Source organism: Saccoglossus kowalevskii, chromosome 5 (genome assembly GCF_978046115.1).
Source record: "Saccoglossus kowalevskii chromosome 5, keSacKowa6.1, whole genome shotgun sequence".
Taxonomy (NCBI): Eukaryota; Metazoa; Hemichordata; class Enteropneusta; family Harrimaniidae; genus Saccoglossus; species Saccoglossus kowalevskii.
Window position 1 is genome coordinate 12,352,948 of NC_140645.1, and position 24,437 is coordinate 12,377,384.

Sequence of the window (24,437 nt, forward strand, 5' to 3'; positions counted from 1 at the left end):
TAAATACCAAATAAACACAAGGCGACGTAACATGTGGGCTCTGCGTACTTTTAATGAATGGGCGATGGTACAAAATAACAACCGACTGGAATTAACGACTGATGAAAAGGTGAAAATTTATGACTGTATCGATGTAATGCCCGTCATGGACTTGGCTTATTGGTTAACTAAATTCGTTCTGGAGGTGCGCAAAGTGGATGGAAATTGTTATCCGCCAAGAACATTGTTATCTTTGATCATAGGTTTGCAAAGCTACTGTTGTTCTGAGCTGCAAATAAAGAATTCCAAGGTTTTCGTGAAGTGCTCGATTCAGAAATGAAAAGATTGTCCAGTTTGGGGTTGGGATCAAAAATAAAACAAGCTGTGGTAATTACCAAAGATCAACCTGCGTTACTATGGAAAAGCTTCTAGAAGACTATTCTCCCCGGGTTCTTGTTCGCACTATGGTATTTCTGAATAGCAAACAATTTGGCCTCAAAAGCAGAATGGGACATCGAGCCCTACGTTGTCACCTACCTCAAATCACTTTACACGAGTCACCAGGCGAAACGCCTCATTTGAAGTATGTTGAAGACGTGTCGAAAAGCAAACAAGGTGGTCTAAAGCATCGCAGAGTAAGACGGAAGGAGGTAATGCATTATGCAAATGCCATATTAGAATGTACAAGAAGTACACGTCACTCTGCCCACCTGAGGGAAACAAACTACCTGCAACCCCGGCGTAAATACGAAGAATCCGACAAGATATGGTTTACTAAGCAGCAAATGGGTTACAACTCTATCCAACTCGTGGTGCCAGATTTATTACGATCTGCCGGAATCGTTGGAAACTTTACGAACCATAGTCTACGTGCTACAGCTGCGACCAGTCTTTATGAGCATGGTGTTGATGAGCAACTCATAATGGAACGGGCAGGACACCGCTCAGTAGAAGGTTACCAACTTGAACATTATTAATATATTGTTATCACTGTAAACTAACTTAACTAAGGAAAGTAGCAAGGCACGTTTTTACTGGTTTATTTTTCAAAGAATTTTAAATGAATGCATGGTCACATGAAAAACTTAATTAAATTTAAATTATCTTGACAAGATACAGGTGTTCGCAATTATAAACGCACAACACAGAACCAGGAGAAGAAAGTAAGCGATATTTTGAATGGTACCGCAGCTGTTACAACCTCCAAGCAATTAAACGTCGACCTTAATGAATTTTCCGACACGTCATCCCTTGTGGATTTTGGAATCCATGAGCTAAACACCCAAGACGCTGGAGCTAGAATTGTTTACAACAATTGCGTGTTTACTATTACCGAACATATTCTGATCAATTATAGCAGTATAATGTGCCAACATAATATTTGATTGAAAACAATAAATGTTCAACAAACGTTTAATCTGTTTGTGTAATTTATTCGTAGGTAGGTCGTGATATCATCCCTCAGCTTCGCCACTAATTTGATGTTATGCTGAGTGTGTATGTTGCCAATTTCTACAACTAATTGTCTGGGTAGAGGGCGCCTCCAAGTGGTAGATTTTGATAAATAACTCCCAGGATTTAAATTTGCATGGGAAATTTCTCGTCTAATGATATTCCATCATATACAAGATCAACAAGAACTTTATTAAACCTTCTTATATCTCTTAACGTCTCACCACCAATCAAACAATCGCTGCTCGTAATTTAAATGCCTTGCAAGAACCAATGACATTTTTATCAATATTTTTTTCTCGGGTGCTCCCTGGTTGAGGGCGTGATCACCTGGGTCAAAGGTGAGACTAACGTGTGCTCTTTTGTTTACTAATTGGCGGTTGTGTACTTGTGGGTTTATTCTGTATGTATTTGGATGTTCTAATCTTGGTGTTTTCCCAGTGATTTCTCTGGTTGCAATCCAAAAAAGTAGGTGTTTCTTGTTTACCTGAGATTTGCAAGAGTTTGAGCTGGCCAACATGTTTTTTTTTTTATTTGGTTGATTACTGTCATGTTGATTTCCCATTTTTGAGCTATGTTTTCAACTTTGTTTATCATTTTCATATAGCAATCTCGTCATATGTTAACATTGTCGTCTATGGAGTTTCAATTAGTGGTATGAGCCCTGAATTTATGACAGTTATCACATGGCAATTCTACTGTTTCTTCCAATGATTCTATGCACATTTCTATTAGCAAGGTTTTGGGTATTATAACAAAACATTGACTAAAGAATGCTTACACCCAGTAACGTTGATGTTAGACATTTTAGACGTCAGTGTGACATACACGATGTGATTTCTTAACCGTCGTTCAATTTACAGGGTGACTCAACGTTTTTAAATTTTCAAAAGTGGGTTGGCGAATACAAGGTTAACTGTGTGTCTCGCCGGGTACATCATGCACAACATGATGTGGGCAGGTAATAAACGGGTGAGGGTTTCAAATGGGTCAATCAAGATGCATACATACTGCCAGCCTCATTCACTATACTACAATTATTTTTTTCTAATTGGGAGCTAATTGGCTGGCAATACTTTTTCTTGTCATACTTTTGACCTGAAGATTTTATCCAGCCTAAACACTGAGTAGTCAGACCAATCAAACAGCAGCGTGTTTGTAGACATGTGCATAAACAATATACATCTCAGTTGTTATTATGATTGCCATGATCACATGTGACAATACATATTTAAATGACAGCTGACCTTGGTTGGAAAATGCGTGCCAACTCATGTGTTGTGGGTAGGTAATCACATTTATCTTCAAAAGCCACGGTAATCTACATTCAATTCAGATACTAGATCTACAAAATAGTCATTCCATTTTTATCTCAGTCATTTCTGACTTTTATACAGAAAAACATTGGAAATGCTCCACTTGTAACGCTATTTAGAAGTACTCATATATAGTCATATATGCTGCAAAGCACTGAATATGTATAAGTTTACTTGCACACCTGATAAAACAGGGGTACCCCTGTGATCAATAGTTACAATGTGAAAATGGAAATAGTGGCTCTACAAATATCCACCCCTAACAGGATGATGTGTGGGGAAATGCCGGAATGCAAACAACTTGAACAAACTGGATACTAGCCAAACCATCTAGCTAAATTGTACTAATACTATGTCGGTCTGTCTTTAGAAATAGGATTTGTATATATAGTATATATTGCCGATTCACTATGGCCAGGACGACCTCAGCGTTGAAATTGGGGCAGCAAATCAGACGTATATTCCTTCTGTACCACTCATTTTCATACTATGTTTTATTCGAGGTTTTCCAATACGACAATGTTTATGTTACGAACTTTCCAATGTATCGGTAACAACACAACAGCGTGGAATCTTCTTACCTTTACTGCTTCAAATGACAACACAATTTATGATAACTTTTGTAGAAGCCGCACTAAACGTATTTTAGTCAGTTACCGCGGGCGAAATTTCTGGCTCACAATACTATCTGGACACAATCTCATGGGAAAATATGTACCCCGTAGCAGGACCGTACGTCATTCGCGACATCGCTTGCATTATCTATTTTATAAAATTGATCATTGATGTATATTGCCGACAGACTTATTCATTTAAATGATTTCAGGTTGTGGAACTATTACAAGTAAGAATTAAATACAGGCGTAATTATATTTAGGATTTTGTTTATTTACTATTTAAGTAGTTGAAAAATACCATAAACTTAACACGTACAAGTTTCTAGCAAGTTCATCGCACCTGAACGAAGATAACGGCACTGTCAATCGTCGTTACTTGTTAACAATACTAGCACTGACCATGACGCCATTGTGGATGGCTAACAGTACTGGCACTTACCGCGACGTCATTGTGAATGGCTAACAGTACTGGTAGTGACTGTGACGTCATTGTGGATGACTAACAGTACAAGCATTGATCGTGACGTCATTGTGGATGGCAAACAATACTGGCACTGACCGTGACGTCATTGTGGATGGCTAACAGTACTGGCACTTACCGTGACGTCATTGTGGATGGCTAACAGTACTGGCATTGACCTGACGTCGTTGTAACTGGCTAGCAATACTGGCACTGACCGTGACGCCATTGTGAATGACTAACAGTACTGGCACATACCGTGACGTCATTGTGGATGGCTAACAATACTGGCAATTACCGCGACGTCATTGTGGGTGGCAAACAAATACTGGCACTGACCGTGACGTCATTGTGTATGGCTAACAGTACTGCCATTCATCGTTCTTGACTAACAATATGTGCGCATTGTCGTGAATGGCTGGCAGCTGGCATTGATCGTCACGTGACCGACAATACTTCCGGATCTTGTAAATTGACGTTAGACCTGACGTTTATTATATCAATCAAAAAATAACGGGTCTTGGAGGCTTACTTTCAAATAGATCGCAGCGTACAGAATACTAACCGTTACTCTCGCATCGTCGTGATTGGCTGACATTAGTGGCTTTGTCCGTCATATCAGCGATTACTAGGTGCAATTGAAGCTATCAAAAAGTATAACAATTATTTTGTCTATAGTTTAATTTTATTGCAAACGTCATCATTGTTGCTTCAACGGGGTTGTTGTGCGGGGTTGAAGTACTGTACTGACACAATTCCCTAACACGTTTTCTAATTGGTATGGATATAGTTGAAATACATAAAATTTCAGCAAACAGGAAATGCCTCTCCACAAATGCATGATGGGAACTGATTTGTATGATCAACTGCACACAATGTTCGAAACAGAACACAATTGTTGACAAATTTCGATGAACGAAAATACAGCATATTTTTTTAGGGGACCGCAAAACCAACAATATCGACAATATTATTCATTTCGTTTTATTATTCTGCAGTATTGGATTAACTTGCCATCGGATACACCAATTTCAGTCACGCACAACATTAAAACTACTATTCCAAAAATAGTTATTGATTAGATAACACACTTAATAGACACGGGTGTGCCTCATCCCTTCTATCTCGCATGTGTTTAGTGGTGAGTAATTATGCGTTAAGTACTTATCTTCAACTCGCGTGAACAACACTGGGTGTAACTGGTTAAAGGTCGGTTCACACGTATACAATTATGAGACAACACACAAAGACTGGCCAGGAAACGTCGCCTTAAGACCAACAAGCCGCAATTTTGGGCACCTTGTAGCCCTTCGTCATCGTTAGATGTCTTGTGTATTCTTTATAGGCGAAGCATTGCCTCATGTGGTACTCGGTGCGCTGCTTCAAATATTACCTTGTGTAAACCGGCCTTTAGTGTAACGTCTCACAAGGTGAAGGTCATTGTGTATTACATTCTACACGAAACAATAAATTGAGTATTATAATGGCGAGTGTTAATTATTTCTTGACGTCAATCTATTTTTTTCCATATATACATATATATAAATATATGAGTATATGATATATATTTATTCCGTATTTTTCACTACAAGTACTATCCACATTTACAAACCATATGGGTATCTGCATCGTATCTTCCGATCGTGCAGCTGTTTTGTATCACATAAATTACATAAGCAATATCTTTGTGAAAACATCTGTCCATGACAGTCTCCACTGACTATATCAATAGCACGAGGCTTGAGGATAATTATTTTAGTAATTACAGTGGACCGCACAATACTGTGTAAACCCTGCTTGGTATGCATTCTTTTACATTTTTCGTTATGTATATAACTAACGACTGGTTTTATTCAGTGCTTCATTTATTCGAAACACTGCGTAATTATTATTATTATTATTTATTAATTTTCACAGCAATGCGTGTTGTATTATTATTATCGTTGGCTTCCATTGCCGCCGCCTATCAATACATCGAAGGCGAGGTTACATGGAATATTGATCGACTGGATGAAACTAAACCTGTGTGGCCAAACTGGAATAAAGATCTGGCAGATTATGACCCATTCGGTGAGTAAACTATATCAGTATTAGGAGTACACTGTATGTAGGAATCCGAATAGCAAACGCCGCTGCCTGTGAACAAGCACGCGTATTTACGTTCGTAACTTGCGTACATACGCGCACGCATTTATTAAACACTAGTTCGCTATGACTGATCGCGTAAAAAATAACATAAACCTAGCACACATGAGCGTAAAAAGGCCTTAAAATTGAGTCTAGATACCCCTGTCGGGCACAGGACTAAGCAAAGTCTTCTGCATTAGCAGTGTCCTTGGACGCGTGTATTCCTTTGGTGTTTAATTGTACAATCAGAGGGGGCGGAACGAAATTGTGCATGGGGAGGGTAAGATCTGCTCATCATCCCTCGAGCCGGAGACGCAACTTTACCAGATGTCTGGGGTCTGAGGCATGCTCCCCGGAAATATTTTGAAAAGTAGACCCTCTGAAATGCTATTTCCTGCATTGCCACTGACAATGATTTTGCAGCAACGAGAAAAACATCTCACAAGGTTAATTGTTGTGAATGTACTCTATGCTATATTTATTATACGTTTGTGAAATAAGTGAAAAACGCCTATGATTGCTACAAACTAATGGTCGCATGGAAACATGATTTGCCTTAGAGTGATGTCTAAGATACATTTATATTTACAATACGTGGTACAATTCGATAGTAACACTGTACATGATGGAATACATGCTACGCATGTAGCGTTATATGCCAAACCATTCGTGAATAGGGTGTTCTATTCAAATAAAGGTAGACTAGTAATAAGAATGGTTGATTCTTGAATTATGTTCGTTATTACATTCTAATTTTTATGATTGAATGTGTATTGTGTTTTGTAAAGAATTTAAGTAACAACACCTGACAACCCTGTGATTACAATGGTGCGATCTGTAAAATGGATACAATGTAGTCGTTGATTCTCTGGGAATTGTTTGGAGTAATAAATATAACATTACGAATTGATAAACAAGCAACAAGGTGTTCGAACTCATGACCATGACGTCAATTGGGCGTCGACACTGTATGTATATGTGTATTTGTATTTACAGCTAGGATTATACCAAGTGATTTAGTACAGATATGTGGAATGTGAATAAAAACAAGAGCATAAGTGCATCGTACAAATACATGTGTATAAATCAATTAACAAGAGTAATATTTATCATATAGTCATGTTTTTTGTTTGCTTTTTTTTTGTTAGTACACAATCAGGCGTAATCTTATTTTGGTTTCTGTTTTATTTTCTTGTAGATACTGGTGCAGGTACTGTAGTTTACATTGTTGGAACTGGAATACATAATGTTCATAACAACTTTGGGCCAGGACTTATACGCCAGTCAGTAACCTATGATTTCGACCCAGACAATGTGGTATGTCAAAGTCTAAAAGACTGACATATACATAATAATATTATACATATGTCAGCGTATTTTATCTTCATGTATATTTCCAAGATAGTGAAAATAGCAATACATTTTCTCAATATGCCCATTTTAGAGCATACTATACCAAGCAGTTGGATTAAGAAGATGTGAAACAATAATGTTATTATTAGATTATTACCAGGCTTGCACAATACTCGTCGCATCGAACTCCGTAACGTGTGTTCTGTATATTAGAACGCAAAATCAAACGACCATTTTCAAGATTTTATAGCTTTATTTTTTCTTGAAATTAACAAATTTTGCAAGTATTTTGCCAGTTGTAATTCTGTTTTCATGACTAGAATTCAATAAGTTATAATATAAAGAAAATGTGTACGCAGGAACAAATTTGGGAATTTCTAAATTGTGGAATTCAAACGATTATTAAGAATATGCATCTGCCCTCGTATAAAGTGACTTATTGTGGTATAATTCCAGCTGGGTGTTTTCTTCAAACAAAAGAACATTTGCCATATTTAGACGGCCGACCATTAGTTATAAATTCTTTATTAATTAAGAGAAGAGAACATTGATATCCCATATTACATTGTACTAATTTAAAAGACTGTATTCCTGCCATTTCGTGTTGAGTGACATTTTTGATCGAAAATATTAATATTTCAACAACGAGTCTCAGAGAAATCAACAAATTAAATGACAAACCAAATTACACCCCGAAATGCCAACCCAAAGCATGTTACGAAACCCATACCCGCTAATTGGCTCTGTCGTTACTACGATATAATTTTGTCGCACGTTTGGAAATTATGGGGGACATCCACAAGATTTCACAACTTATCTGTACGGCAATCAAGACATAATTGTATTTTTTTCTTAGTGATAATAATAATAATAGTAATAAAAATAATAATAGCCTTACGTTACTGACACGAATTGTGTTACACATCGAATTACAATATTTTCTTCCTTTAATGTTTCCCGCTATGTAATTATGGTGATTGGAGCACTTTGAAACATAGAAACAAGTTCACCAACGGCTCTTTGCATCTCGGGTCCAGGTGTGAATAATTGCACCTAAAGAGGTAGGGTCGTCACCTGCGCATGTGCTGGAATTGAGTCCCAAGCGACGATAACAACACACGCTAAAAACGCAAAGGCTCGTGGGTAGACGCTTGTTTGTAAACAATGACACGCTATGGCCATCTGACGCATGCGCAGGTGATGACTCCCCCGCTATAAATGTGACTTATGAATTCAGCATTGACTGTTTTGTTGCAGCCTCAAGGTCAGGATACTGATGGCCGTGGTACTATGTTATCTGGCGTAGTTGGTGGTTCATATACAGGAGCTGCCGCTGGTGTCGAATTGTCTACTGTTCGAGTTACTGCCGATCCAAGCTATCAAAACTTAAATGGCACATATCTAATTGAAGGTACGAAAATTAATAAACAACCCCCGAGATACAATCACCCTATGTTTGCCGAAACATTAGCAACGTAAATAAAATAAAATTTGGAGAGCAAAATATTAGACATTTTCAAGTAAATACTCAAATACTCTTGTGCCATAAGGCTTCTTTAAGATACAAGTACAGCATAAATAAACGGATATGCCTATACATTGGAATTCATACACTAGACAAACCATGAATGTTTCTTTCGATGTTACATCCATTCTCACATTTGATCATTGCGTATCGAACACGCGTATTTCCCGATGTTTCATCTCTAGTTTTTCTAACAAGAGTTTAGTTGTGAAACTTGTCTGCTGTAAAATTGAGGCATTGTACATTTAAACGGCAGGGAGAAAGAATGTTTTTTTAGCATTTATAATTTACATGTTTCCTCTTCTTTTAGGAATGCAAGCAATTGTCGATGACTATATCAACAGAAAAACCTTGAATCCCACAAATTATCTTCGTGGTGTGGCACTGGGAGGTATGTGGTTCGACGTAGCTACACTCGATCCAGCATAACTCAAATAAACAAACCAGAATTGAATTGAATTTGTTATATTATATTCCTAGCGCAATAAAGGCATTCCCTTTATCTTTATAAATATTTATAAATTTCACAATTCAAACTGAACTGAAACGTTTTTTTTTTTTTGTTTGTTTGTTTTTTTGCCGATTGAATAGCATTGGAACTTTTTTGAAAATGACGTGGATTCAACATTATAAATATTCATAAAATGATAAGTATGCGTTTGCTGCGCTGAGAGTTATGTTGATGTAATTATCCACCGATTGCGTTCACAATTAGTTAAAAGACGTGTAAGAATTGTGGTGTTCTAGATGATCTGGTTTAGTTAAAAACACTCTTAAATCAAGATTTGTTTTTTTCTAAACGGAATTCAGCAAGCTAGGAATATATCGTAGGATAAAAGTTGAATATAGATCGTTATATCCACCGCGTAGCCTATTTAAATCAATAGATTGCCCATTTACTGGTTTGATAATCATTTTCACATCATGTTATTAATCAATAAGACGGGTAATATTTCAATATATATTTATTTTTTTTCATTTGTCTAATCGCCATTCATTACCCAACTGTACTGCACTAATCTGATAAAATAAATCACATGCTGTACGTACTACTTGTGTTAATAATCGCAGAACAAAAAAATAGCAAGTAAGAAAAATAGAACACTTCCTCCTGTGTTTTTCTCAATCTATCCTCGCCTACGAACCACGTCACCAATCAAAGGTGTAGAATTCAGGTAAAGCAAATCATATTAGCCCACGCATAAAAACAAATGATATCTTTAGCAGTTTTCCAACTGAGAAGGGTTGGTAAAATCAAATATACAATGTGGTTTCCTGCAGATAATTGCTGTTGGCGGCGTTGATAGACTGGATTATAAATCCCCACTGTCCAACTATGGCGAATGCGCTGAACTTTGGGCACCAATGGAAGATATTTGGAGTTCGTCAATTGACTTCAATGACACTGCGAGAGTAGATTACTATGCGACTAGCGAACCGGATATATCATATGCTTCTGCACATGTGGCAGGTAAGTTCACATTGTATCCTCAGAAATTTGTACGTACAGTCTACATTTACCTCATGATGTCGGTGCAAAAATAGTTTTACATGAATCACTTGCAATAGACTATTGTTTGAAATTACCATTCAGGCGTGACGGCTATCGTTCGTGGTCACTGTCCAGATGCTCCGAACAACGTTATTGCAGCTATTGTTCGTAATATGGCTATAGAGAATGGTGGGACGGCTCTCATGCCTGGTACCGACGAGGAATTGGGTCCAGTCGTCCGTGTTCCGTATGTTCATTTCCTTACACTACTCTTTTCGTCGAGTTTCTTAGAAGCATATTTTGCACGACTGATCTTGTTAACTGCGCATATAAACAAAGCAATACCGGAGAAAACGTTTCATTTTATATAATGAAAAAGTGCAATGCAATGTTTTAACAATCTATAATTAACAAATCAACGGAGACAATAATCGACAAGCATAGTTAAATGAGAACAAAAAGTTGTTGACTTTGTTTCTCAAAATATGTATATTTAACAATTTCTTTTTTTTATTTTCGGTATCCTTGTGGCATGAGCACATAACACAAACATAACAAATATGAAACTTCAGTTTTCAATTTGTTGTGGTATTCAGAGTTTTCAATTGACTCGTCTGTACAGTATTGTAAATGACTAATGACAAATGACTAATGACTACACAACGATACAGGAGTCAATTTAAATGACATTGATTCACCAATATAAGTCATTTTGGTGCAACGATAAATTACATTTCACTGAAGGAACGATTTATGGGAATGTTCTATTATGATTTTTTTTAATTTGTAATTGAGTAAAATGCTTACTTTTTTCTTTATTTTCTTTCACAGTACAACAAAAGAAGTTGACTACATCCCCGCTTGTTCACTGTAGTTCTTAGACTTGAAATCGATGATTTCTTTAGTGTCGTAATGTGAATTAAATCGTATATCGTATATCTATAGTGTATGTGTTTTCTTTTGATGTTGAAATGCACTACAAATGCCGTTTGAGAGAACGAAACATGTCGGTCGATGTTGTTAGTCCAGAACTGTAATACTGATTGGGGGGCACTATCCTACTTCATTCTATTTCGTCAAGCGTTACACTAATGTGATTGAAAGGATAGTTTCTATAAATAGTAACACTCATATCAATCTCAGTGTGCATCAAAAAATACAAACAACAAACGACTTTACAGTACTTAGTAGTCTATCAATGAGAGAGATGTATCATATACAGTTATCAAAATGAACAAACTACAGTTTTATTTCACCTACAATAAATTTTTCAAAGACATTATTTTATGTATGCAATGCATTTATTAGTTTTATAGATTTTAAGCAGTTTCGTATGGAATCTATTTACCAATGGGATGTGTATTCGGGTTGATAGTTGCCAATAAAAGAGATCATATTAAGCTATTTTTTGGTTTATATTGCAACTACAATAATTAGGTATATATAATGGTAGGATATTACACATTTTCATTTTTACTCTGAATTAACATTAAACATTTTGAAATACAGACATGATCTTCTTTAAGAAGTTGTATTGTAAATAGCGAGGATTACATTAGTAACCTCATTTCTTGATGCAAATTAGTGTGCACATTATTGAGATTTCAATGTCTTCAGTGTCTGCGCATGCGAAGTTGTGTATTTAAAGTTGGTAAATAACTCCAACGTTATATACCGTACTTTCCCGTGTATACGCCCAGGGGTCTGGAAATGTAATATCGAGAAAATTAAGGGGTGGACTTATATTACGAGGACCACCTCAGAAAAGAAATTTGTTTGGGGGGTTTAAAATTGTAAAGAACTTCCCAATCACGAACGAATACCCAAATTTCTCGTAAACAGGAACCAAACTACCGTACCAATTACGATTAGTATGCAATCAGTCGAACGAATATCCCGTACCTCCCAGGTGATGTTTACCTGTTGTATACAGAATAATTTACCCATGGTCTTGCAATTACATAATATCCTACAACTTACAGAATACTTTTTTCAAACCATTTGTTTCCAAGTTTATGTATTGCATGAAATACAGTTACTGTAAATATTATAGCAGTGGCTTGAATTAGTCATATAATTAGGGTTGTGTTGTTTAGCAGCTCCAATTGAACTATTCGTGGCTATGTGGCGCCCAATGAGCTACCGGTCCATGCGTCGAGTAAATGTATAGTTTGCCGGTGATGAGCTCTGTTAAAATACATCTCTTTGATGCGACTTGTTAACAAGAAACCAAATACAAATTTACTAATACAACGAATGTCTATATATCGACTTTGTCGGTGCTTCATTGTGTACTATTTTACAGTAGTAGTGTTCTTGTTCATCCATAAAAGTATGAACTTTTATGCCACGTGTTGACGGTGCAGTGATTTAACATCAGTTAAAAATTGAAATTCGACTACCCTTCTAGGCTAAGTGGTTAGATTGCTCATACTTCATATACTTATTTAAGTTTGAAAAGTCGGTGTAATCGTATAATTTTGTTATATATCCATCAAAGTAATTTCAACTGTAGGGAATATATTTTTTTAAAAAAAACATAGTATGTGGATACAATGACAGGTATTCACAGCTGTCAATTAAAAAATGGGATATTCAAACTTGCAAAGCTCCTACAACGTTTCAATATACTGCATGTGGACATGATACAACTGCTCCTCATACTAATTTGCGTTTGTATTTCACGTTCTCCATAGTTAATATAATTACACAAATTTGAAAATCAGTAGTATATAGGGCACCCAAATGTTGCTTAGTTAGGTATTATCAATCGTTTGATAATAGCGTATCAAATGTCATACAAAACCCTTTATGAATAAAATTATAGACCAGTAAATTCAACATCGATGTACTTATCCGTATTAATCGCTGTAGCTCGAAATTTTAAAAGACATAATTGGTAGGTGTACATTTGTAAAAGTTGGAAAGCAACAGAAGTTTAAGTTCATTGAAAAGTCGGGTTAATTGTATGGGAAGTCAAAGCGATTATAATTGAAGCATCAACAAATTGGATGAAAAGGTGAAAATAGTTTTACTTTTCGGAAGTAGGGCACAAATTCCGAGCTAATTCGATATTTATTAAAATCTTGTACATCAAAGCCATTTTTTGACATGCATTTGGTAACTTTTGGTTGTCTATGGGGATTTTTTTCAAATCAATTCAGAGATAATAATTAAATAAAATCCTAAAATAAGATCCTAAAACGAAAAAATAGGAGAGAATGGGACATTTGTAGAGGAGATACATTGTAGGACCTCCAACCTATGGACTTTTTGCTATATCATTTAAGAATAATATAAATAGTTAATGCATGAGTTGGTATAGTTTCTTATCAAATGAAAAATCGCAGCAAAAATCCATGAAATAAAAAGCCGATCAAACGAATTGCTCAATGTCGTACTATAGAGACTTTTGTACTTTGCATAGAGCTTTGTTGTAATCAAAATGTAAGGTTTATCCTATTACAAAAAAAATACTTATAGAGTGTAATCAGTTATGGCACAGAATGGATTCTACATGAAGAATAGAGTATGCTCACTCTTCAAAACATTTATCGTATAATCTTTGTTGTGTCGGATTGTTTTCTGCGTGTATATTGTCTGTCGTTGCTTCGTTGTGTACTATTTTCCAGTAGTAGTGTTCTTGTTCATCCATAAATGACTAAGAATTTGGAAATTATTTTTGTATGTTTTAATCTTACTTCGTTTTGTTTTTTTTTTCGTTGAAAATGTAATATATGCTTAATGTTGATGTTTTTAACTTGTTAACAAATGTAATGCGCGTATATCTTTACTTTAGTGTTCTCTGTAAAATCCACATTTCAGACATTCTGTTTATTGTTAGAATCAATCGTTGTATTCTATAGAGACACATAGGCGTTGGCCGGTGCTTTGGAATCCTAGTAACGTGCAGTGTTCTAATAATATCGATAATAAAAAAGCATTTATTTGGAAATTTGTTTTTCGATTTTATTTTAAAAGTTTATTCACTTGTAAGGCTTTTATAGTAGACGGAAAATGAATTTTAAAGCTGATTAGTGCAGTAATGGTACGTGTGTTGACTTTCCTTAATCTTAGAATGTATGTACGTACATATTGGATTAACTTACAATCACAATCATGAATGTCAGCTGTAAACTTTGATATCTTGGTATGATAATCAGGTGAGTCATATGTTTAAGACTTAAATTAAAATAATTAAATTTGTTCACTGTAATGAAACTCGAAAATTATCGTTTAGTTGTCAGACAAATTACTCGAGAATACACTTTGTTTAATTCACTTCAAGTATGGTCATTCTTAGTAGATCTATTGGGTGGTATTGGTGGTATTATTATTGCACGGTCGATACAACATAGCGTGAAACTGACTAAAGGAAAAACAGTTTTGGAAATAATTTTATACATAGAAAAATAGTCTCATTATTTTAGCGTACTATAAGCAACTCCTCTTTTAGAAGCTTATCTTAACACTGTCTGTGATTAAACAAAGGCGAATACGATTCCATATATAAATATCAACTTTATTCAGAACGCTCTTCTATATCATGCACGAGAACTAATTACTCAGTAATACCAATAGTATTTATTTAGTGATAGACAAATCTCGTACCACTATTATATAAATATAAAAATAGACCCACGGTAAAAAATGTATATCCAAACAGATAGCAGAAGAGAAATAATCTGTCGAACACTCTAGCCACTATCTGCCACTCAAAAGCGCGATGTCGATTTCTGTTGAACTTGTTCATTATAGTAGTGTTTCGAGTCATTCTACTAATCATATTGTCGTTTCGGTGGTCTTCTTTACCTTCGACGTGTTTCGAATAGTCTGTCACATTCAAATATTTATTTGCAGTACCAGGCATCAAAACTATAACAGCCAGATATTTAAATACAAAAGTTCGTAGCCATCCTGGAACTGGTGCAGCGTCGCATGTCTGATAATGTAAATTTACGGAAAATCCAGTAAGAACTGAAGATAATGCCGACAGTCCGATAGTAGTCAACATGTATTTTTCTGTGAAACAAAGAAGAATAATAAGGTTTATTAAAGTATGTAAACCACATTTCTCTAGTCAATTCCGTACAGAAATGTATGACAAGTTCATTTAAGGTAGAGATGTAGTTTACCTGACAGGTATTTTAATTAGTTAATTAGGAAACCATGATGCCCTCTCTTGTCCACAAAACTATATATTTTCGGAAAGCTTATTGTATGAATTTTAAAATTATTTTAGTATTTTTTTGTTATGGACACTGTAGTTTGAAATATGCACAAAAATGTGCTTTTTTGGTCAAAAGTGATTTAAAAAAAATTAGCTCCTAAACCATTCTTCTGTTTCCTGTCAAAATTGTTTTGTGGGTACATCTGTTTACTATGAAGAAAGCGCCGTCTTGAAAACTGTCTACCAGTTGTCAATTTTGCAGGGCAGCAGCCCAATGTTCAACAAAAAGCAATGCCCCGACGGCGTTTTGAAGATAAATGCATTGTCAATCATTTGTGAAAATTTCAAAACAAAAGGTTAAAGCGTCTAGGAGCTATTTTGTTTTAAAATTCTGGGATGTGCTCAAATAAGAAGCTGAGATAATTGCTAATTTGCATAACAATTCACTCAGTAAGAAGTTTGCTAATGCTCGTAATTAAAATGGCTGTAACAGTTCCAAATTTAAATGTATTATCGTTTTGTTAAAGTTAAATATAGTGCATAATATGGAGATCCCGTCATTTCTTTTTTTCACCACGTTTCTTTTTTATTATTTATGTACAGTCTTGCTAAATCTTGCTAAGCATTCAAAAGAGAGAATGTTTGCACCTGTTATCTAAATTTTAAAATCGTTTTTTGAGTATGTTCCACTATTCAATATTCTACAAAATGTTAACAGTCCATAGCCAAGACTGTTTGGATAATAAAAAGCAAAGAAAAAAAAATTCACTCTCAAGTGCCCACAAACATGCATCTCTACCTTAATGTATTGTTTAAACAGATACCGGCACATGCTAAGATTATTAAACAGCTTACGCAGATTAGGTTTCGGTGGTTATATTTATTTATATTTGCAAAAATATCTATAAATTTTCAATAATATGACATGCTTTGTCATTCCGGAACACTTGTTTATAATTCAGAATATGAGAAATAACTAATGGAGTGGCAATTAAATTCACCTCTTGAGATGAATAAACGCTAAGCAAAGAACAATTCTATGGTGAGTGTACAAAAACATTGTGAGAATTGCAATTGGTGTTCTACGTATACGCGTGAACCAATCAAAGTTTTGAGATTTACGTTACTGCATAAATTGTCGATTTCGAAAATGCTTAATTGCACAGAACTTAACAAATTAGCTCGAGTAATGATTGGTTACTTGTAGTCTATAGTTCCAAACAATAATAAACAAAATTACAATCACTCACGAACACAATTATTACGTAGTCCGGTTCAAAGTTTACAAATGATGTTAGTTATTGAAAAAAAGAGAAACATAAAACGAAACATAACTGTCATGCAATAGCAAGCTCAAATAGCATCAGTAAGTCATTTTGATTGATAATTTTAAAAATAAATTAGCTATGTATAAAGTTTGCTTTGAACTTAACTGAACTGAAGTAATAGAACAACATTTTTTAAAACTAAAAGGTCGCCATTCGGTCATTTAAATGCGATCTGAGAGATGCCGTACACCAAGCTCGGATAATGTTCAATATATATACACAAACAAAGTATATCCCTACATGGCCGAGATACGGTTCTAAAATTGTAGTAACTCTTTATTTTGATGATTTCCGACACTAGATTAGCAGCATTTATGTTGCTCTAAATTGGACCATGAAACGAACACAGTACACAGGTAACTAAATTTCAATAACGTCAGATATAACATTTATAAATATATACATGGTTGAATGGTCATCTTTATGCTAGCTTCAATCGAATAACAAGGCAAATGTATGTGCATATGTTTCCTGGGATGTATAAGGCATTTCTAAAGTTTGGACGTCATCGGCCAAAGTACATACGGCCACAAGTTTACGAATGTAATTACAAGTCGAATAAACAATCGAATATACTTATTTCACAATCTAGACAATAAATAGTGGTTTAATGTACAGCAACTTCAAAGCAGACATTAAAATTATCATATTCCAATATTTCGAATTCATCAATTTCAATACGTCACCCCACCCTTCCATGCATTAATTATCTCAAGTACATCAACTTACGCATATAAGACATGGAATCAGACGTAGAAGGTAGATATTTAGTTGCTAGGGACAGAAACATTATTGCTGCCAGCATACCAGTGACAAATATAGTCATTCTCTCTCGGCATTGCGTAGGCAGGTAGAATCCGACGAGAATGAAAAAAAACATGAGAGTAACTGGCATGAGTATGGTGAATATATAAAACAAAGGCCGACGTTGCATGACAAAAGTGTACGTAATATGAGGATAGGGTTGTGGGCAGCAAGTGTAGTACACCGCGTGCTTTATGACCGACACTCCCATAAGATTCCATTCACCATTGGGTATGTAATTACTCAAGGACCCGGATGCGGGATTAATTTCAAGGTCTATTACCGACCCATCGTAGCTCCATGATCCAAATTCCAGGACGCACTCCTGCTGATCAAACGGAAAATAGGTGGCGTCTATCGGGCATGATGCTTTGTAAACCATTGGTTGAGGTGCGTACACACTTCCGTCTGAGCTGACTTGGACATCTGTGTATAGGCGTCTATCAAATTCCTTGTCAATACTACAAAAATATAAAATTATTGGGTCATCAATTAAGTGCATTTGTTTGGATGATACAACGATATGAATTAGAGTCACTTAATCATAATAATATGTATCTGTCCATTCTAGCGCCACATTATTTGTTTAACCAGCTACCTTCCAAACAATGTTATATCAGGTTGCCATATATCAATACTTGGTATGCTTATACTGTTAAGGCCTCCATAGTGTGATGCATTCCAGCGCAGACATTCATCTACCCATCTCTGTCAAGAAAGGACATTTATATTTATCATTTTATTCGTCGTATCCACATTGCCGTATTTGTTTATTATTCCATAAATACACCAGTGCATCGTACATTATTACGAACATTTGTCCAATAGTAATTGGGGGTAGCATTTTAGAAAATAGCATGTTGCATATGTAAGCCGATGTGGGCGTAGGAAACGCGATGTGAGAATCACGTGGTATAGTGAAACAATGATGTCTTAGAGTGAACTGTATTGCTGAGAAGCGTTGAATTGAAATTGAAAGAGCGTGTAATGTGAGTGTGTATTTCTTAGAAGAACAAAATGAAATTAGGTACACCTCCAGGAATCTTGCACTATTCGAACCTCTCGCATTTAATTAAAATTTATTGTAATTAGAAAGTAGCGTGACTATTGCAAAATTATTTTACACAATGCCTCATATATCCACAATAAATAAATATCCACAATTCGTCTGAAATTAATTGACTAGTGATTAATTGATTTGTGAATGATTCGTGAATTATCCTAACTAAAATTCATTTCACAAATTGAACTGCGTCATATGGTAAATGTAATCTCAACGCCGAATTTGCCAAGTGAGGGAGACGTTTAATGTGGAAGACACGTGACTAAACACAAAAAGACCACAAAGACACAGGTTCATGAACAAATTGGAAAGTGTTTTTTTGCATTTGTTGGGTGTGGGCCGATGTTTTGAGTACGTACAAACCGCACCATATATTGATTGTTTGTCAATCACATACTGCATCAACCATAAATGTAAAAAATATCAACCGCACATTTTTTTCAATAATTTGTTTAATTGTCAATAGCTTCTGTGCATAATAAAATATGCTTAAAACTTTTGGCTTTTTAAAGGCTCTACACATTGAAGGGAATGCGAGAGTGGGTGATTAACCTTGTAAGAAACCCGTGGGACAAGCTACGAATCTTCCGTTACAAGTATTTGACTTTTGAAAAGAAATACTTATTTGTCATTCGGCGATTGGCAATAGAGTGAGCTACGCTATGTATACAAACTTCTTTTTTTCATTTTAACAATATTTACATAATAATATTTGGTATTATTATACATTCGTCACCGTAACGCCCTAAATTATAGCGTGTTGTAATTTTGCTGTATTTTACGGGGTATTTTCATCCTAACATATTAGGAAATGCGAATTCCAAATATGGAATGATTATGCGCGTAAGCGTACTCTAATAATAAAAACAAACATGGCTGCCACCAGAGTTTGACTGGACCGCACACAAAGAAGTTCGCTAAATCTATTCTAAACGTTTTGAATTTGGCCATTCCAATGATATATAATAATAAGGTTATTACGAGGATACTGCAAAGTATGCACTCAGACACTCGTAATAACTCAAAACATTGGTTCATGGTTGGATTAACAATTGTTTCGGGTTCACCTCGGTTGAAATTGAGCATATTTTTGAGTTGATAAAACTATATGCTTTGTGTTTTTTTTGAGACATGCACATTCGTATTATATACCGTATGAGGCCTAATACATAAATTGTGGTGGTTAATTTTAGACGGCGCCCGACATAGATGCTCGGATAGAGCAGAATAGCAAACATCTGCATAATGTGATCAGTATATTAGACATAGGATAACACCTAAAGAAATTCTATTTATTTCGGCCATTTAGTTTTTATAATATATGCCCCAAGAATACTTATCTGCTGCAAGGATAACCTACTAATTATTTGCTATTGCAGAATACTTCCATTGTAATAACCACATAATTATACTTATAACTACCAAAGTATAAATAATCACTTTAACGGTCAAGCTTCCCGATCAAATAATTTAGAATAAATAAAAGGCTAAATGCACCTGTTTATGTACTTTTATTTTATTAAAATTTGATATTTTACCTTCTCCAATACACATTATTGTTGTGGAAATAAGGTTTATAGTTGAACAGGGGTTGAGAATAGTACTTCAAGCTAAAACTGTTGACGAGTAAAAATATAACTTACCAGCCCCACCCATACCTTTACTGTTAGAATCTGATTCGGTTCATCCTAAAAATTGGAGAGAAAAAATCAAGTATGAGATTATATTTTTTTATGAACGTGTACATTCGGGTACGAGAAATCAACATATAGATGCACAATCAAATTGCAATGCGAGTACATAATATTCATTTGTATTCATTAAAACGCATCTGCGAAAAACTCTCCGTGCGATGTGACTTGATGTCAATAGCTTTAACGTCGATGCGCGTCGACGAATGAACTACAACTTCATATACACCTGAATTTGTGGTGGAATTTAAATATTTCTCAATAAATCATATAAATAACAAATGAATAAAACAATAAATATGCAAAACATTTTGAGTTTTGAGTTTGAAAATAATAATTATAAAATATTCTCTAAATATTCTCGCAACTTTGGGCCGTGAAGGCTGATATACATAAAAAATACTGCGTTTTCCATTATATTAAATTTCCCAACTGATTGAGAAATATTATTCCAACCTAAATCCACTCTATTTCGATTTCCGTGCAATACACCTATGAAACAACAATGCCCGATTTTTCAGAACAACAATTAAATACTGATTGATTCACTATATTGTGTTCATAACACTATATTGTGTAGGCAAGTTTACTTACAACATTAATAATTTGTATCGGAGTGATTCGATGAGTTATAACGGTTGCAGTGGTCATATTCAATGCAGGTCGTATGAATATCAAATAGTTGTTTAGTAGGTCATTTATAAGATTATCCTGATTGTTTCTATATAAGCTTGACCCTGAGAAGAACATTATTAAATAGAATGTAATATTGCATGTAATTGCAAGGAGAAATAAACTAGGTTCTAACGTACAAACAAGTGTTGGTTTTGGAAATGTGCGAGAGTGGTTCATTTGGCCATTGAATACCACTACTGAAACTCTTCTGTTAGTGTTTAACCAGAGGGAGAAGATTTAAACTCTTGATCTGCAGACCATAATGGCGCAACAACGCTACTAGTGATAAATAGTATTTCTTCATCTAAGGGAAGTACCTTTTAACCGTTGTCATGGAATACGTACACATTCTGATCTGGAATTAACATTTCTGCACTCGAGTTTACATCAAAGTGAGAAGGATGTCTATGTTGTCTCGAAACCAACATTCAGTTGACAAATTTTTACTACTTTAAATTGAAAGGAAACATTATTTCCACAGTGGATATAACCCCCCCCCCCAACTTCATGCATATATATGATATGCTCAAGCGCCCTCGCCGCTAGTATCACGATATTTATTGGTATTATTTGCATCACTACTGAATGCATAGTGCATATGATTCAAAAATATATAAATAACACTAAGCTACTGTACGCGCAGTTTTTCGGCGTCACAGTTCTCCTACCTACCAGTATATTAGTCTATTGTTACTATTTTACCAGTCGGAATGAATTTTAGCTATAATTAGATTTAGCTGAAATTACCATTTTCGAATTTTAGAAAGCGACACTATACACACACAACAATGAGATATTAGTCGGTAGTTCATATAAAATGCAATCAAATTTTAATTATTAATAACTATATGTTACCCACACTACTGCTCGTCGAATATTACTTATTATTATCCAAACTGATATACTACAAGGACATTAGCTAGGTCAGGTTCTACGTCACATTGTTTAAAACTGTACAGCGGATTTCACCGGATTTTCTGGATTACTAAAATAATAATACTGAATAGAATCTCCTACATTCTGTGCATTAAGTCATTTTATTCATCTCATGTGTTGTGGAGAACATCAGTGTTCAGTATTTTAATTCGAAATCTGATCACAATGGTATTCAGCAAAATGATATGTTAATGTTTATGTAAATGAGCTCCCTTCTCCCAGGTCAAATGTTACTCGCAATTTGAGTGAATATTGCACCGCCTATGTCAATATGTACATAAAGTTCATTGTTTCTGAATCAGTTTTTGAATTATTATGTTCAATAACAATTTGATTTTAAAATAACCATAACATGGATACTATACAAACCCAGTAAAATAATATTTAAATGTCAACAACACACTACAGGTCATGTTTTCACATGACACTAAGCAGAATATGAGATAATTGCAATAGTTACGTTCTATACAAACAATGGAAGACGTGTACTGTGCGATAAGTGATGGAATAACATACATAACATACAAAACAAGAACTGTGTAAATTATCTTATACAAGGTAAATTGAGACGATTTAGTACTCACCGAAACACAAATCAGAATTAAAAATTAGGAACAACCCCATAACATAGAACATTGCCATTGGCCTGAACTGTTAAAATAAATAGACCGTTGTGTTTTAGCAATGGAAGCAATCGTCTGGGTACGCATGCGTAATGACGTCGAAGGTTAGAGAGACGTGAATAGGATAAACATACTTTTATCTTTTAATGTATCGATGCTAATAATCCCAACCACAGAGAGTAAAGCTTGGGGTGAAAGTTTTATAAAAAATACTGATTTTGGAACACGTTACTTTATTTAAGGAAACAGCGTGGTAATGTAGTAACATGTGCATGTTTATTTTATTTATTTATTTACAGTTTCGAGCATGCGCAATGTAAACAACATATCCGTGTTCAACTCGGCAGCAGACGACATCAACCACAAAGCAGGCCCTAGAATTTTACCAGAATTTGTTTTTACCTCAAAGGTACAAGCAAATCATATACACAAAAACAGGCAGCATCTTATCGAAATGCTGAGGAAATTACCCTCTGAAGTGTCAAGAATCTGTGGTTGTAGCGATATCTCGGTGTAGTGTATTATAAAACACCTATCGACCGGCTTTATGTATATAGATATATATAGCAAATTATAAAATGAGTTTGGGCGAACACGACAAAATTGCTAATATAAGGAATGAGACAAAATTATAAGCAACATATTTTTACATGAGATGCAATGTTTTAGTCTTCATTTACGCGAAATGAAATTTAATCCTCTTTAGAGCGTAGGTTTTCTTTATGCTATTTATACATTCTGCCGAAATCGTTTTACGTCAGTCCGCTAAGCTTGCTCTCTCACTTTTCACCTTAATTCAAAGACAGTCAACATTGGAAATGTTGTACTCCTTTTTCATTCTATTACTCCTGAGTTCGTGTTTGCCGGTTGGTAAGTCAATTCCATTTCTTGATTCACATTGTATGAAACGTGTTTATGTACTTCCGCTGTAGAAGAGGAATTATCGCTGAAGCTTAATTCTGTGTAATCATGTTTTTCATCATTGTCAAGCATTACTGTTAGATAATAGATCATGTCCATATTATTGTCAATAGTATGTTCACATTTCCAATAATGTATATCGTTAGTATTCAGCAAACATATGCTAAAAACAGAATCACATGCACGGGGTAATCACATGGTGCTGATCATGAACGGTATAGACGTTCACTATTGTACAACACAGACAATGGGAACAATAGTTGACATAATGTGAATTAAAAATGGACCGAAAGCAACGTGATGTGTTTTGTTTGGGGTAAGCTTGTCCAGCAACAGTTTAAATGAGCTTTGGCCATCTAGATTTAACTCGATTTGGTTGATAGCTACACATAAGTATATTAGCGCTTCCTAATATCGCAAACGTGCATTACATCCTGTAGAGAGCCGTGGGAGATAGCCTAGTTGTGGTGGGATTCGATTACATTCACCTGTATAGTCAGCCCTGTTTGAAAATTGCTAATATTAAGCGACAGGCAAAATGATAAACAACATGGGTTACTTAATGTAGCATATGGGTATGGAATGCATTGGAGTTAAACAAGGATGTTAAAAGAAGGTAACGATAGGAGAAAAACAAAAGAAAAAAACATTCTTCAAAAAATTAGGATTAGCAAATGTTATACTGTGTACTTTCTTTATCTTTGGTCAAAATTTACTGTGCGCGATGCATTTGGTGCGTAATTTCAGTTTACTCCTCGGAATCTAGATGTGGGTAAACACTTCCTCCACCATTTACATATCATGTTGAATGGCAGACTAAAGACAAAATATTTCATTTGCATTTTGATCTGTTTACCTTCCAGCTTTATTATATCGGGCGTAATCTATAAATAGTGCCATTTAGA

General features: G+C 35.1%; 2 protein-coding genes across 2 annotated transcripts; one reads left to right on the forward strand and one right to left on the reverse strand.

Moving 5' to 3' along the window:
- The first annotated feature begins 395 nt into the window (after positions 1-395).
- On the forward strand, positions 396-956 carry LOC102800591 (uncharacterized). Its single transcript, XM_006815891.1, has one exon. It carries the CDS (start codon positions 396-398, stop codon positions 954-956), a length of 561 nt encoding a protein of 186 aa, XP_006815954.1.
- Positions 957-14,822: 13,866 nt separating this feature from the next.
- LOC100372164 (neuronal acetylcholine receptor subunit alpha-10-like) lies at positions 14,823-22,705 on the reverse strand. The gene is made up of 6 exons (XM_002734282.3): positions 22,573-22,705; positions 20,972-21,114; positions 20,330-20,374; positions 18,222-18,331; positions 17,549-18,084; positions 14,823-15,343 (listed from the first exon to the last, which is right to left on the reverse strand). The coding sequence occupies exons 1-6, from the start codon at positions 22,628-22,630 to the stop codon at positions 14,910-14,912; spliced, it is 1,326 nt and encodes a 441-aa protein (XP_002734328.3). The 5' UTR covers positions 22,631-22,705; the 3' UTR covers positions 14,823-14,909.
- Positions 22,706-24,437: the final 1,732 nt, after the last annotated feature.